We start from the raw sequence: 17,192 nt of genomic DNA, 5'->3' as shown, positions 1-17,192 counted from the left end.
GTCAAATAGTGGGTTTTTGTCCCAAAAGCTGGGGTCTTTGGGTTTGCCATAGACTGCCTTGCTGAGGTCACTTGCCCCAAGTCTATTCCACTGATCCTCCTTTCTGTCTCTTAGCCAGTACCAAATTGTTTTGATGACCACTGTTTTGTAATAGAGTTTGAGATCTGGGACTGCAAGGCCCCCTTCCTTTGTATTTTTCCCCCCATTATTTCCCTGGATATCCTTGATCCTTTGTTCTTCCAAATGAACTTTGCTATGTTTTTTTCTAATTCAGTAAAAAAAATTTTTGGAAGTTCAATAGGTATAGCACTAAATAGATAAACAAGTTTGGGTAGGATGGTCATTTTTATTATATTGGCTCGTCCTACCCATGAGCAGTTAATGCTTTTCCAATTGCTCAAGTCTAGTTTTAGTTGTGTGGAGAGTGTTTTGTAGTTGTGTTCATATAGTTCCTGTGTTTGTCTCAGGAGATAGATTCCTAAGTATTTTATTTTGTCTAAGGTGATTTTGAATGGGATTTCTCTTTCTAATTCTTGCTGCTGAGCTGTGTTGGAAATATATAGAAATGCTGATGACTTATGTGGTTTTATTTTGTATCCTGCAACTTTGCTAAAGTTGTTGATTATTTCGACTAGCTTTTTGGTTGAATCTCTAGGATTCCTTAAGTAGACCATCATGGCATCCGCAAAGAGTGATAACTTGGTCTCCTCCTTGCCTATTTTGATGCCTTCAATTTCTTTTTCTTCTCTAATTGCTACTGCTAGTGTTTCTAGTACAATGTTAAATAATAGAGGTGATAATGGGCATCCTTCTTTCACTCCTGATCTTATTGGGAATGCATCAAGTTTATCCCCATTGCAGATGATGTTAGCTGATGGTTTTAGGTATATAATATTTAATATTTTTAGGAAAGATCCTTCTATTCCTATGTCTTCTAGTGTTTTTAATAGGAATGGGTGTTGTCTTTTATCAAAGGATTTTTCTGTGTCTATTGAGATAATCATGTGATTTTTCTTGGTTTGCTTGTTGATATGGTCAATTATGTGGATGATTTTCCTAATATTGAACCAGCCCTGCATTCCTGGTATAAATCCTACTTGATCATGGTGAACGACCCTCCTGATCACTTGCTGTAGTCTTTTTGCTAGTATCCTATTTAAGATTTTTGCATCTATATTCATTAGAGAGATTGGTCTATAGTTTTCTTTCTCCATTTTTGACCTGCCTGGCTTTGGAATCAGTACCATGTTTGTGTCATAAAAGGAATTTGGTAGAACTCCCTCTTTGCTTATTATGTCAAATAGTTTGTATAGTATTGGGATTAGCTGTTCTTTGAATGTTTGATAGAATTCATTTGTGAATCCATCAGGCCCTGGGGATTTTTTCTTAGGAAGTTCTTTGATGGCTTGTTGGATTTCATTTTCTGATATGGGATTATTTAAGAATTCTATTTCCTCTTTTGTTAGTCTAGGCAGTTTGTATTTTTGTATATATTCATCCATATCCCCTAAATTGGTGTATTTATTGCCATATAATTGGGCAAAGTAGTTTTTAATGGTTGCCTTGATTTCCTCTTCATTGGAGGTGAGGTCCCCCTTTTCATCTTTGATGATGTTAATTTGCTTTTCTTCTTTCCTTTTTTAAATTAAATTGACCAGTACTTTGTCTATTTTGTTTGTTTTTTTTCAAAGTACCAGCTTTTGTATTATTTATTAGTTCAATAGTTCTATCACTTTCAATTTTATTAATTTCTCCCTTAATTTTTAGGATCTCTAGTTTGGTTTTCTTCTGGGGGGTTTTTAATTTGTTCGCTATCAAGTTTTTTGATTTGCATTTCCAATTCATTGATCTCTGCCCTCCCTAATTTGTTAATATATGTACTCAGGGATATGAATTTTCCTCTCAGTACTGCTTTGGCTGCATCCCATAAGGTCTGAAAGGATGTCTCACCATTGTCATTTTCCTCAATGAAATTATTGTTTCTATAATTTGTTCTCTAACTAGCCGATTTTGGAGTATCATATTATTTAATTTCCAGTTAATTTTTGATTTGGCTCTCCATGTACCCTTACTGATCATTATTTTTATCGCCTTATGGTCTCAAAAGGTTGCATTTATTATTTCTGCTTTTCTACATTTGTATGCCATGTTTCTGTGACCTAGAGTATGGTCAATCTTTGTGAATGTGCCAAGTGGTGCTGAGAAGAAGGTGTATTCCTTTTTGTCCCTATTTATTTTTCTCCATATGTCTATTAACTCTAATTTTTCTAAGATTTCATTCACCTCTTTTACCTCTTTCTTATTTATTTTTTGATTTGATTTATCTAAATTTGATAGTGGTTGGTTCAAGTCTCCCACTAATATGGTTTTAATGTCTATTTCCTCCTTCAGTTCTCCTAGTTTCTCCATTAGAAATTTGGGTGCTATACCATTTGGTGCATACATGTTGATTAGTGATATTTCCTCATTGTCTATACTCCCTTTCAACAGAATATATTTACCTTCCCTATCCCTTTTAATCTGGTCTATTTTTGCTTTGGCTTTGTCAGATATCATGATTGCAACTCCTGGCTTCTTTCTATCAGTTGAGGCCCAAAAGGTCTTACTCCATCCTTTAATTCTGACCTTGTGTGTATCTATCCACCTCATGTGTGTTTCTTGAAGACAACATATGGTATGGTTTGGGATTCTAATCCATTCTGCTATTCGTCTATGTTTTATGGGTGAGTTCATCCCATTCACGTTCAAAGTTACGATTGTCATTTGTGGATTCCCTAGCATTTTGATATCCTCCCCTAATTCTGACCTTTCTTCTTTAGCTATAACCTTTTAAACCAGTGATTTACTTTAGATTAGTCCCCCTAGTCCCCTCCCTTGATATGCTTCCCTTTCTAGCCCCTCCCTTTTTATTCCCTTCTCCTTCCCCCTCTCCTTCCCTCCCTTTTTATACTCCCTTCCCCTCCCCCTCCTTAATTTCCCCTTCTCTCTTACCCTGTTGGATAAGATAAAGTTCAAGATCCCAATGGATCTAGATGTTCTAAGCTCTCAGAGTTGATTTCACTAAGAGTAAGGTTTAAGTAATACCAATTAGCACTTTCTTCCTCTCCTCCCTATAGGAAATTTCTTCCCTTCCCCTGCCCATGTATCTTTGTGTGAGAAAGATTATTCTATTAAGTTTTTTTCTACTTCTTGAAGTGTATCTTAGTACCATCAATGATTCACCCCCCCTTTTCTTTCTTTCACCCCCCCTTTCTCCATATTGTCTTAATGCCCCTATGCGTGATTCTTCCAACTACTCTAATGATGCATACAATTTTTGAGAATTACACATTACATTTCCCCCACATATTAATATATATAATTTGATATAAATGCAATCCTTATAGAATAGAGTTTGAATAAAAGAAAAAGAAAACATTTTTTCTCCTTTTCCCTTTCCTTCATATTTACCTTTTCATGTTTATCTTGCTCTTTGTGTTTGGATGTCAAACTTTCCACAGAGCTCTGGTCTTTTCTTTACAAAAACTTGGAAATCTCCTATTTTGTTGAATGCTCATACTTTCCCCTGGAAGTATATAGTCAGTTTTGATGGATAGCTGATTCTTGGTTGAAGACCCAGCTCTCTTGCCTTTCTGAAAATCATGTTCCATGCCTTACGGTTGTTTAGAGTGGAAATTGCAAGGTCTTGTGTGACCCTGATTGGATTCCTTTATATCTAAATTGTCTTTTTCTGGCTTCTTGTAAGATTTTTTCTTTTGCTTGAAAGCTTTGGAATTTGGCAATTACATTCCTGGGAGTTGTCTTTTGGGGATTTAGTGTAGAGGGTGTTCTGTGAACTCTTTCAATGCCTATATTGCCCCCTTGTTCTAGAATCTCTGGGCAGTTTTCTTTGATGATATCTTGTATTATGATGTCGAGATTACTATTTATTTCTGGATTTTCTGGTAGGCCAATTATTCTCAGCTTGTCTCTCCTTCCTCTATTTTCCAGGTCTGTCACCTTGTCAGCGAAATATTTTATGTTATCTTTTAATTTCTTAGTCTTTTGGCTTTGCTTTATTAATCCTTGCTCTTTTAGTTGCCTGATTCTGACCTTTAAACCCTGGTTTTCCTTTTCAGTTTGGTCTATCCTGCTATTTGAGGCTTCAAGCTGTTTCTATAGTTGCATGTTTTCATGCTTCAGATTGCTGAGTTCCTTTTGCGTTATTTCCCATTTTTCCTACCAGAAGGCTTCCATCTTTTTGATAACTTCCAATTTAAATTCTTCAAGAGCTTGTGGACAATTTCCATTTCTTTTGGAAGGTTTTGGCATATTTGTTTGCACATCCTCTTCTGCTATTTCCTCTGTTTTTTTTTGTGTTTTCCCTCCATAAAATGTATCCAAAGTCACCCCCTTCTTCTTGCTTTTCTTGGTGTTGGAGTGTTGGGGTTCTTGGGTACAGTTTGCCATCTCTGTGTTTTGTTTGTTTTTTTCTTCCTCCCTTTTCCAGTCAGAAATCTTCAGACCTTTTCCTTGTTATGGGGTCTTTCCGTTCTTATGAGGATGGTTGTTTTTTTATTTTGGGAGGGTCTTTTGAGGTTGTCTGTGTCGTTGGGTCTGAGGAGAGGAAGCAAGCCATGTCTATTCTGCAGCCATGCTTACACAAAAGTCCTCAACATTATTCTTAATCTATTATGAGCCAGAGAATTGCAATCCTCCTCTTGACAAATAGCAAGAGATTCTGCTTTGTCCTAGGGCAGTTAGGAACAGTGAATAGAGAGCCAGGTCTAGAAGCAGGAAGACTCTTTCTGAGTCCAAATAAGGGCTTAGACACTAATGAATTGAGTGACCCTGGGTAAGCCCCTTAGTCCTGTTTGCCTCAGTTTCCTCATCTATAAAAGGAGCAGGAGAAGGAAATAGCAAATGACTCCAATATCTTAGCCAAGAAAACCCCATGAAGAGTCAGATATGCATGAAAAAATGACTAAACAACAACAATCTCCTTTGTCCATTAGGCTCAGCTAAGACTTTTTTTTTTATTAATAGCAAAGCAAATGAAAATTCTGTCTTTCCCACTTTCAAACCAGAGAGGGTAAAAGAGAGCAACTAGGAACCCCTGAGCCCAGGGGGCACTAGAGAGCAATCAGTATAAACAACTTTTAGTTCTCCTAATCAACACAGTAATTGAAAAGCTCTCTTACCTTGGCAAGCCTTTCTTCAGCCAGTTATTAAAGCAGTCTCTTCTCCATTCAGCAGGCTCCCAGCAAAGCAGTTGCAAAACCTTCCTAGCAGTCCAATTTCTGTCAAGCTCCATATTCTGTCTCTGATAGGCAGTTTTTCTCTTAGTCTTGTTTTCTGTCCCCAGCTTCTTTCAAGATTCCTGATCTCCAAGTATTCTTCTGCATCTATTCTTTTGTATAGCTTCTTCTGAAAATATTTCCTGATATTTTGATGCCTGAGATCTGAGCTTCCTGGTTGCCAGTGTCTCAGCTTAAACTTATGATGTAAAACTTAAGAAATCTACCTTTCTGCTGGGTATGAAGCCAAAGATTTTAAAATAATCTCCCCCTACTCCCCAAGCAGGTATTTGATTTTGTTTATAATTTTGCATGTTAAGACTACAAATCTCTAAAAATCAATCACATGTACCTACATAGGCTAATGGACCTGCAGCCATCATTATCTCAGTTTTTGCTCTGCCATCCAACAGATCCTCTCAGTACATTCATCAGAGGGACAGTTCTCTATCTGGTCCTCAGAATTGGCTGTTTCTCAATGATTTTTATCTGGGAGGCTGTGTTTCTTTGCAAATTGATTTTATCTAATCTGTTTTCTTGCACAAAGGTTCTTCTATTGCCCTTTTCAACAACAAAACTGCATCCAAAAAGACAGTCCCATACATATACAAAGGAAATTATAGGTCATTTCAGGGAGAGGTGCTGGAAACTTGGGGAAGGAAGATACCTGGGAGTGATCATCTATAGAGTAGGTGGCACTTGAGCAAACTAGAGACTCTAAGAGATTGAGGTGCAAATGAATTGCATTCTAGCCAAGGGAAACAGCGTGTGCAAAGACAAAGAGAGGGGAAATGTAGTGTTGTATTGAAGAACACTAAGAAAGACAGTCTGATTTGACCATAGAATGCGTCATGAATATTAATAGTAATATACCTGAAAAGGTAGGTTGGAGACAGAATAGTAATGGTTTAAAGTGTCAGATAGAGGAATTTTCAGAGATGGTAGAAAGCCACTGGAGTTTATTGAGTAAGGGAATATAACATGGTCAAACCTTGTTTTAGGAAAATCACTTTGGTGGCCATGTGAAGGATATATTGGAGATGGAAGAGACTTGAGGGAAGGAGAACCTTTAGGAGGCTATTGCAATAGTTCTGACTCTGGAAGAGAGAGTGAGGTGGACAACTTTATGTAACTCTGCCTCACTTAAATCCAGTTCACTCAAATGCTAACATATCACCCCGTGATGCCATTGGTCTTCTTTGAAATGAAGGATGAACAGTATGATGGAGAAGGGATGGAAAGGGAAAAGAACAAACATTTAAAAAAAGCATCTAATATGTGTCAGGTGCATATTTCATAATGAACTACAGTAGAAAACTCAAAATAACTCATTTGATCCTCACAACAACTCTGTGGGATAGATGCCATTATTTTCCTGATCTTAAAGTATTCTTCTGCATCTATTCCTTCGAATAGCTTCTTCTGAAAATATTTCCTGATATTCTGATGCCTGAGATCTGAGCTTGAGTTGAGGAAATTGAGGCAGATAGAGGTTAAGTAACTTGCCGAGGGTCACATAGTTAATAAAAGTCTAAAGCGGGGCTTAAACCCAGGTCTTTCCAACTCCAGGCCCATGTCCTTATTCATTGCACCAAATACTGCCCATTAATGAAAGTTGTTGTGGAGGTAGGATCAACAGAACTTGCAAGTGATTGGAACCTAGAGTGGAGCAGGGCAGGCAGTGAGGAGTATAGAGGAGTTGAAGATGACTGAGATTGCAAATCTGAGTAACTAGAAGGATGATGGTATCCTCAACAGAAATTAGGAAGTTTAGAAAAAAGAATGCTTTAGGCAAAAGATAAATTCTGTTTGGGACATGTAGAATTTGAGATTTTTCTGGAACAACCAGTTAGAAATGTCCAGTGGGTTATTTTATAATGTTAGACTGAATTTCAGTAGAGAACTAGATATATAGAACTTGGAGTTACCTGTATAGAATGAAGAATGAATGAGAATTGATCATTAAACCCATGGGAGCTAATAAAGTCACCAGGAAAAAGAGTAAGATAAGAAGAGGGCTCAAGACAGAGCTTGGGGGTACAGCCACATATGGATGGAATGGATGGTGATCCAGTAAAGCAGAGAGAAAAAAAGAGAGATCTGATTAGCAGGAGGAAAATCAAGAGAGTAGTTTTACAAAAATGTAGAGAGGAGAAAGTATTCAGAAGGGTAGTGTGTTCAACCATGTCAGATACTACCAAAAATCTGAGAAAGATAAAGATGAAAATAAAGATGATTTGTGTAATTTTGGAGAAAGCATTTTCAATTGAGGGCAGCTGTTAGAAGCCAGATTCCAAGGAATCAAGAAGCAAATGAGAAGAAAGTAAGTGGAGAAAATGATTGTGTGAGCCCAGGTCCTCTGGTTCAATAGCAGTAATTTTCCCAATATACTAAGCTGATAATTTTTTATTAGTTTCCATTTTTAAAAGCAGAAATTGTTTGAATTCCTGGTCTTTTTAATGTCTTTTCACTTCTTAAATTTGCGATATCTTCCACCACATATAGATTTTGACCTAAGCACCTAAAATTGACCAATCATGACCTTAAAAGAAACCATTTTAGAGATGAGGAAACAGAGTAAGAGAAGGTCTCACAATTGGTAAACCTCAGAGACTGATCTCAAAACACAGCTCTTTAATTCCAAATTCAGTACTCTTTTCACTATACTGTGGGACCTACCTGATAGCCAGTTAAAATCACTGTCCAAGGGGATAAAAGTTCTGGGGGAGCAAGATATTTCAATGGATCTATAATCTCATGATTGAAGAATTTTCTGTCCAACTTCAGATTACAATTCATCCACAACTTCCCCTTTATCATTCTTGTCCATCTTCTATAAATCTGCCATTTACCTAAAACTCTTGATTTTTAAAAATATGCCGATGCTACCTAGGTTGCACTTGGGTAGTCTTTGCTACATAGTTAACTGACCTCCCTTTTAAATTATCTATGCTCTTGATGATGTCTTCTTTCATATTAATGGTATCACCTACTTATTTTCACCATAATTCTTCTCCATGGCCTTTGGGGTCAGCTATAGTTGTGATTTTTCTGAGATCATCATGGTATCCCATGATTTGTAGCCATATGACATCACCAGCAGAATATTAGCGTTAAAAAGATGGGCTTTTTATTGCAGGGAGCAGCTGGAGATGATTAAAAGTGCAGTATACTTTTCCAAATGCAATCTAGCCCAATTTCCATCTTCTATTCAATTCCAGGCCCACATTCATGTCCATCTGCAATGTCTGTAAAAAGAGAGAAAGGGAGGGGATAATTTTGGAGCTTGAGACATTTCCCATCCTGCAGTGAGCAATGTAAGAAATCTGGAGCAGGGGGAAATGGCAAGAGAGAGGAGATTCCTTCAATGTGCCCTCAATTAACTACATATTTAGCAGTTTCACCTGAGATTGGCCCTGGTACTAACCCTGAACCTTTTTGTCATCCATCAGAGGGCATGGTGTAGTGGCTAGAGGGCCAGAATCTGAACTGAATTGACCTGGATTCAAGTCAGATACAGACTAGAGCCAGGTTGAACTAGTTCACCAGAAATGATTTAAGTCTTTAGGATGAGCAGTCACACTTTGGAAATCAACAAAACCCACAAATTAGGATTTGGTTGATTATTTAGACTTAAGAAATGGATAGAAAGCATGTTAATAATGTAGATGAAACTTAAAAGTGGGTCATGGATACTTTTTTTTTAAGATTCAGTAGTTAAATATCTATTGTTGTTCAGTCATGTCCAATTCTTCATGACCCCTCGGACTTTAGGTTTTCTTGGCAAGGATTCTGAAATGGTTTGTCATTTCCTTCTCCAGTGGATCCTTTAATCTATTAGTATGCCCCCAATTCAAGTCCCACCTTTCACATATGCTAGCTGTGTGATCCTGGATAAATCACTTAACTTCCCAGGGCTCTAGGCTAATACTCTTAAAACTTTGAATTTCAGAGAAAGTGCTAACCTACACACAGGTAGAGGAAGTTTCCTTATTAAAAAAATCCCCTATGCCAGAGAAATCTCAGTTTTAGTCTCTATCCTTATAATTATCCTTTTTTTTAAATACTACTATAGTGGGGAGGGAGAAAAGGAGGGGGAGGAGAGAAAGAACATGGATTCCAAGATGTCAGGAAAAGATTATTGAAAACCATATGGACCTATGATCTGGGGAAAAAATATTAAAATAAAAAAAAATACCAATATTGTAGGGGAAAAAAACGTTACTGGGAATCAAATTCTTTCTCTCCTGATCTCTCTGCCTTTGGCTAAATAAATGTGTGACCATTGGCCAATTACTTCACTTTTATGTGCTTCAGGGTCTTCCTTTGTTTCCAGCTCTGAATTTTCTAATTAAGTGGATGAAAAGCTACAGATGGACCTACAGATTAAGATCATATATCATAGGGTCATGAATCTCAAGCTAAAAGAGACCTCAGAGGCTATTTACTATAATCTTACACCTTCATTTTACAGATGAGAAAATTGAGGTCTAAGGAAATTAAATGACTTTACCAAAGTCACACTCATAGAAAATGGCGGAGGTGGGGTTAGAACATAGGGACTCTGACTTCAGAAGCATATGTGTCATCTTGTCCTGAACACTCTAACCTTGCTCCTTAGTAGTAGCTTTGAACCCTGGCCCCTGGAATCATGGATATAGAAGCAGAAGGGCCTCAGAGATCAACTCATTTATCACCTTATTCTATAGATAAGAAAACTAGACTCAGAGAGCCAGAGAGGGAATCTATTCCCTCCTTCCTTCTGCCTCTTACAAACTCTACTTTCCATCAAGATTCAGTTCAAGTACCACTCTCTACTTGAAGGCTTTCCTATTCCCTCCAATTCCTAGTGCCCTCTTCTCTAAATCATCTTGTTCCTCCTTTGAATATTCCTGCCTATATCTATGACTATGTCTCCCTCAAAAGAACACAAGCTCCTTGAGGGTAGCACTTGACTTTTGTCTTTGCTATATCCTTCACTCAGTACAGTGCCTGGCACACAGTAGGCACTTAATACGTGCTTGTAAATTGATTGATTGAAATGGAAGAATAAAGAATTAACTAATCAAAATGGCAGACCAAAAATTTAAAACCTTGCTGTCCATTGACTTCAAAGCTTCTTGGGCCACTTCATCTAGGTTAAAGCAAATTAAAGAATCAAAGAAAAATGTAAAATGCTTTTTCTCATTAATTACTCTGTTGTTATTTCTTTATAGATTATTTGAAGCAGAAAACATTTGAAGCCCAAGCCTTTTTAGAAGCAGTGCAATTTTTCCGGCAGGAGAAAGGCCACTATGGATCATGGGAAATGATCACTGGGAATGAAGTCCAGGTAATGTTAGACCCAGCCTTCTTGGAATTGTCTGTCTTCTGATAGTAAGGATGATTTAAAAAAGTGTTCTAAATTTCAATGTGAGGCATAGTGATTCTGGAGGAAATTTTGTTCCCTACCTAATGTTGTTTAATCAGGGACATCTATGTGTGACTATGCATAGAGAGTCAGACCTGGAGAAGGTAAGTCTTGGGTTCAAATGTGGCCCCAGATACTTCCAAGCTATGTGACTTCAGGCAAATCACAACCCAAATTGCCTAGCCCTTACTGCTCTTCTACCTTGGAAACAATACTTACAGAAGGCAAAGGTTTTGTGTTTTTTTTTTAAAGAATAATTAAGCACTAACTGGGTACAGAGTGCCTCAGACCATTAGCCAATGAAACTTCATCATCAGTGTAGAAAGAGCCTTGCTTACATATCTTTCTACACAAAGGGTAATCCATTAAAGTGAATGGAAGTCTTAGAAAATGACCATTACATTTACAAAATGGGACCAGATTTTTGTTTTTATTTTAAAATAAAGCCTCAACAAAGCCTCCACATATTTCACCCTGCTTGGTGGTTTCCTCTGATTAGTCATTTTAACTTCTCTTTTGCTCATTTAGTCCACACTGATTAAATACGTAGAGCATATTGACCGCTCTATTGGGCACTATTCCAAGTATCATATTACATGGCTTCCCCCAAAACTGCTCAACATGATGGCTCTAGCTTTCCACAGTGTGGTCAGTTGTATGTGTAATTAAACAAAGAAGTGTTGGCTAGAATTTTAAAACACATATAGTTAGCTATAGGAGGCCAGGTTCCAAATATGTTATTTTTTTTTCCCCCATGTCCCTGAAGAGATGGTCTTGGGGTCTGAGAGATCTGCTATTGAGAGCCAGTACTAGGAAGATGCCAGATGGCTCTTGGCCTCTCTGTGGTCATTAAACTTCTAAAGCTCAAAACATTTTCTCAAGGAGACAGGGCTGTTCTTTATTGTTTTACCATATGACTCAGACTTTTCCTTTCCATGGAGTCCACTCTTATTTATTTCCCAACCTGAGACAGAGGGCTGAACTTGGATAAATTCTTATTTTCTGGATTTGAACTGTCTCAGTGCATTCATCAGGAATTCTAAGGAGAGAAAGAAACTAGGTATTTATGAGATATGAAAAAGAAAAGCGTATCACATCAGATAGTCATTAGATTCAGAGTTACAGGAGGCATTAGAGGTCATCCAATCCAACACTTTCGTCTTATAGTTGAGGAAACTGAAGCCTCTGGTGACTTGCCCAGGGTCATATAGCTAGTACATGTCTGAAGTTGGATTTGAATTGAGATCTTCCTAACACCATGCTCAGCCTTTATCTCCTGCACCACCCAGCTTGATTGTGAGAATGTACTTCTCATTTGAAACTCACATTGAAACCCTGGCAGGTAGGGATATCCTCATTTTACAGATGAGGAAACAGGCTGAGAAAGGTTAAGTCACTTGCCCAGGGTGACACAGTTAATAGGTGTCAAACACAGAATTTGAACTCTAGGCTTCATGACTCCCAGCTCTAGCTCTTCCATAGAGAGAAGGGCATATATAGAAGAGAGGCTGGAGGAGTAGAAGCAACAAAATTAGATAACTGTTTAGAAGTGGGGAAGGAGGAAGAGAGGGAAGAGTTAATGATGATTTCAATTTACTGACCTAAGTGAGTGAAAGGAGTGTGGTACCCTCAACAGGATTCTGGGATTTCCCCCCCCCCCAAACAAAGTGGAAGTCCCTGTCCCTAAGGAGATGAGAGAAATATACCCAGGACACAACAAATGCTGAGACAGTGTTAAAAACACTTTTTACTGGATTATTGTATACTGCTATAACAAAGTGTTCTATGAAATGATACAGGCAGTTAGAATACAGTTGTAAATTTGTAATAAAGACATTACCATAATTCAAATTGAATTAGGTAGAGGAAAAATTAATGTATGTTAGAGTCAAGAAGTAGGCTCAACTCCAGGGAGTCCTAGCATCAGCTTCTAGAGTGTTTACTTTTATTTAAGAGGCTCAACATCCCATTGTGATGAATTGATTGTGATTTTCTGTCAGCTTCTAAGCAAGTGGGAGTGTTGCTGTAGCTTGCCTTTCCTTGGCTCTTCTCCACAGTGCCAGAGGATGTCCTAATCACTGAGGTTTTACTTTCTCGTAATTTTAGTGGAATCATAGACTTAAAGAATTTCAGAACTGGAAGGAACCTTTGAGATCATCCTCATTTTACCAGTGAGGAAAATGGGGTTAAATGGTTCACACAGCTGGTTAATAATGTCAGTAGCAATGGATGTGCCAGAACCAGGACAAGAACTAGGATCTTTAGACTTCCAATCTAAGTTCATCATGTCACACTGCTTTCTTTAGAGATAGTAGGATGGTTCTACCCAAGATATCAAAGACACCTGGGCTTGACTCTGTTAAATTTAATTGTGGTTGAGGCTGAAATATATTAATTAGGTGGTCACCAGGGATTTAATTTCTAAATCCCAAAATGAATTACTAAAGTAAATAGAATATATGATAGTTTATTTATAGTAGAGGGAAGATATTAAGGAATGAGAAAGAAAGAGAGGAAACTCTGGCTTCCTCTGAGCCAGGTAGAATTACTAAGCCCTAATCAGGAAAAAGAGTTTCTCAATCTCAACAACTATTGATGGACAGCCTTTAGCAATAAAGCAAGACCCACAAAGTGGCAAAGAAAAGAACAGTTATAGGCACTGAAGAGAAGGAAGTGACAGAATGAGAGATTAAAGAAAATACAAGCCAAAGAGGATAGGATTTATCAACTGCCTTAAGAAGATGGCACCAACAGGATTCCTTCTGGAGTACAAAGTTCTTTATTTAAAGAATTGAACGTATTTCCATATTTTCTTCATGCCTGCCAAGAACTTACTCAAAACATCATACTAACTAGAAGACCTTGTGATTAGAAGATTTTAGAAAATTTGCAAGATTATCTTCCTAGTAATGACTCACCTTAGTAGCATAGCATGCCCCCACAGTTGGTTCTCTATGATGGCTATTGTTATGTTGGTTCTATATCCAGGTTAAGCAAATAACTTGGAATATATTGCCCATAAAGTTTGTTATTGTAGAAATATTAAGGTATTTCTGCAAGCTCTGATTTATTAATTATTTATGTTAATATATAAGTAACAGTAAAATTAGTCATTGATATTATTACCCCCTACTAGAACCAAAGGATGCTGACTGAGGGACAAGAGGAGAATCAAAATATCAGCATCATAGGAAATGTGGAGTGTTAGATATCCAGACAGAGGGCAAGAATAAGAAGGTTTAAATCTCCCCGTAGACAATAACTAGCTATGTGAACTTAAAAAAACACCCAATTTAATCTTTTTGAGCCTCAGCTTCCTTGCTTCCAAAATGGGCATATTAATGCTTGCATTACCTACTCAGTAGAGTGAGTATGAAAAGCAAATTGTGAGCTATAATCATTATAGACTTAAACTTAGAAGAGACCTCAGAGAGGGTCTAGTCCAGTGATGGCAAACCTTTTAGAGATTGAGTGGCCAAACTGAAACCTCCATGCCATATGTGAGCCCCCCCCCCCACACACACACACTTTACCCCAAACAGGGGAGGGAAGAAGTGCTCTCATTGGGCTGTTGGACAGAGGAGTGGGTGATGTGAAAAATGTCCTCAGGCGCATGTGGAGAAGGGGAGGGAAGCAGCCCCTTCAGGCATACATGCCATAGGTATGCCAACACAGGTCTAGACCAACCCATTCTTTTTATTGATAAGGTAATTGAGCCACAATCTCAGAGTCATTGGAGAGCATAGATGATTGTCTTACAAAATTTGGGATTTGGAAGGGACCTCAGCAGTCATCATACCCCAACCATGTACCAAAAGAATCCCTGGGCTCTAACATACTAAACAAGTGACTGTCCAATATCCCCACTTAAGACAAGAAGTCTTGGTACCTTTTTTGTCCCAAGGAAAAAGGTAAGTCCTTCAAGACATGGTCTGATCTAGGCTACAAGGCAGCTGATGAGATGGCAGGAGTGCAAAGATCCTTCCTTCCTCCTCAGCAGTTTGTTGTTCTAAACTTTTTTATTGAGTACTTTGAGAGCACTTGGAATTGAAAAGTTTGACTTGAATGTAGTAGTAGGGCACTTTAATTTTCCTGAAGTCCACAAGTTCAATTTTCCTGTTGAACTCATCAAAACATATCTTTCCAAGCTCCTCTCATGTTATTCTCCTTCCTAGTCTATACCAGGTGTAGTATAGACTTATAATTTAATACTTGTAATCAACTAGACTACTCTCTGTTCCCTGAAACATTCCTTTTGCTTTCCCACCTCATGGCATAAATTGTTCCCTGTGCTTGGTGTATTTTCCCTCTCAGAATTCACCTGTTGAGATCTTACTCATTTTTTAAAGCCCAGCCCAAAAGCTATTTTTCTCATAAATCTTCCTCTGATCCCCCTCTTTATTAGCTTCCATCTTGCCCTGATGGAGAAAAGGATCTAATGGACGTTTTCCATTAGCATGGGGACACCAGTTAATATCAGTAAGCTCAGAGCCAATCATTCTTATTTTCCAAAGTTAAATTTGGTTGACTCTTTTATGGGGTGTAAGAAGGGGCAGGAAAACAATTTTATCCAAATATTATTTTAAAATGAGTAGAGCAGATGGTGTTTGGAATGACTTCTTTCTCTCTCCACTCCTATGTCTTTCTAAACCAAGTCCTAGACCAGGCTTTATACTAAAGGCTAAGCTATGGAACTAGCCTGAAAAGATCACGTTCACAAATAGAGTAAAACACAATTTCTGTTCTAATGATAGCAAAGAGATGGGGAGGACTTGTAGTACTGATAATCACAATAATACAGTACATAAATTTCTGCTGAACTGCCAAAGACACACATTCCTTGGTCAGAGAGATCAATTCCTCCAAATGTTTGGGGACAGCCTTGCAACAAGGTAAAGGAATCCTGAAAGTCTGCAAAGATTTTTTTCCCTCATACAAAATATGCATCAGTCTTACCTACTTACTAAGGGCATTTCTTTAATTTTCTGGACCTTCTTATAATCTTGTCACCAGGAGTCTAAAGGAACATGAACATCTATTTTATGATTATTTTCTATTCAAAATTCTTTCCCTCTTCCTTCCTCCACCTATTGAGAAGGCAAGAAATATGATACCCATATGAACTCATGTAAAATACAAATCCATATTAGCCAGTGAATATTTGTGAAAGACATATACAGAGCCCCTGTGTCCATTTTCTGCTCTTTCCCCCCACCCTCCCTTTGATTCATAAGAAAATAATTTAATGGCACTAATCCTTGTGTCTCTCCTATGCTCCAATCAAGATCTGCCATTAGATGTTTCCAACTGGATATCCCCTAGAAATATCAAACTCATTCAAAACAGAACTCATTATCTTCCTTCCCCTTGCCCAAAAATATTCTTCCTATGTCCCTTTTTCTGTGCAGAGAACCAATATCCTTCTAGTCACTGAAGTTTTACAATGTTGGAGTTATCCTTCCTCACTCCCCACTCTATCCAATGTCAAACTCTATTTCTTCTCTTGCGTCCATCCCCTTCTCTCCATTGACATGGCTACCACCCTAGGTTCAGGCCTCCTCTTGCCTGCCCTATTGAATTAGCTTCTTATTTGGTCTCTGCTTCCAATTTCCTTCCTGCCCAACCCTTTCTTCACTCCACTTCCAAACTGATGTTCCTAAAACACAATTCAAACCATGACACTTCCCTGCCCTCTTGCTTTTAGGGGGAAAATGATTTCTTCTGTTTATAATTTAAAGTTCTTAACAATCTCATTTTAAGCCCCTTTTTACAAGCTTATTTTCCATTTCTTCCCTTCCAATGTTCTACTTCCAGCCTACTATTTTACTCATTCGTGGTTTTCCATTTCTTTGCCCGCTCCAGGACTAAAGGGCATTCCTTCCTCACCCTGGCCTCTTAGAACCCCAAGCTATCCTCATAGCTTAGCTCTTTACCACCTCCTACTTGAGACCTTTTCCTAGACTTAGTTTCCAGCTGCTACTATCCCTCCTCCACCAAAGTAATTTTAAATTTCCATTATATCTCTGTTGTATTTGCAAGTATTTGCAGCTAAGTGGCACAACATATAGAGTGCTGGGTCTAGAGTCAGGATGATTCCTCTTTCCCAGTTCAGATCTGTTTTCCCAAACTTTCTTCATGAACCTAGTCAAGTTGCTTAACTCTACCTCAGTTTCCTCATCTGTAAAATGAACTGGCAAAAGAAATGGCAAACCATTCCAGTATCCTTGCCAAGAAAATCCTAAAAGGGGTCACAAAAAAAAATTGAATGCAGCTGAAAAAATGACTAAGCAACAATAATTAAATGCAAGTATATGCTTTTTCTCACCAGAACACCAGACTGAGGGATAGTTTTAATTTTTCTCTCTTTACAATGTTCTGGGAACATAGGAGGTGCTTTATAAATTCTTTCTTGAATTAATAAATAAATGAAAGTGAAAAGTATATTAAATTTCTCTTGATTGATTGATTTAATGTTTGTTTTTAATTAGTCTCTGTCTGATTTTCTT

General features: G+C 37.8%; 1 protein-coding gene across 2 annotated transcripts in view; it reads left to right on the top strand.

Annotated features, from left to right (window-relative positions):
- Positions 1–17,192, top strand: part of NIBAN1 (niban apoptosis regulator 1) — a 208,644-nt gene that overhangs the window by 151,545 nt on the left and 39,907 nt on the right. For both annotated transcript variants that reach the window (XM_007480957.3, XM_016430008.2), the window contains exon 6: positions 10,493–10,608. In XM_007480957.3, the coding sequence (XP_007481019.2) occupies positions 10,493–10,608 (116 nt within the window). The remainder of the gene's footprint in view (positions 1–10,492; positions 10,609–17,192) is intronic.

The sequence above is a fragment of the Monodelphis domestica genome, chromosome 2 (assembly GCF_027887165.1).
Source record: "Monodelphis domestica isolate mMonDom1 chromosome 2, mMonDom1.pri, whole genome shotgun sequence".
Classification (NCBI taxonomy): Eukaryota; Metazoa; Chordata; class Mammalia; order Didelphimorphia; family Didelphidae; genus Monodelphis; species Monodelphis domestica.
Note: the sequence above shows the minus strand (reverse complement) of the source record. Positions and strands in the feature narration are given on the sequence as shown.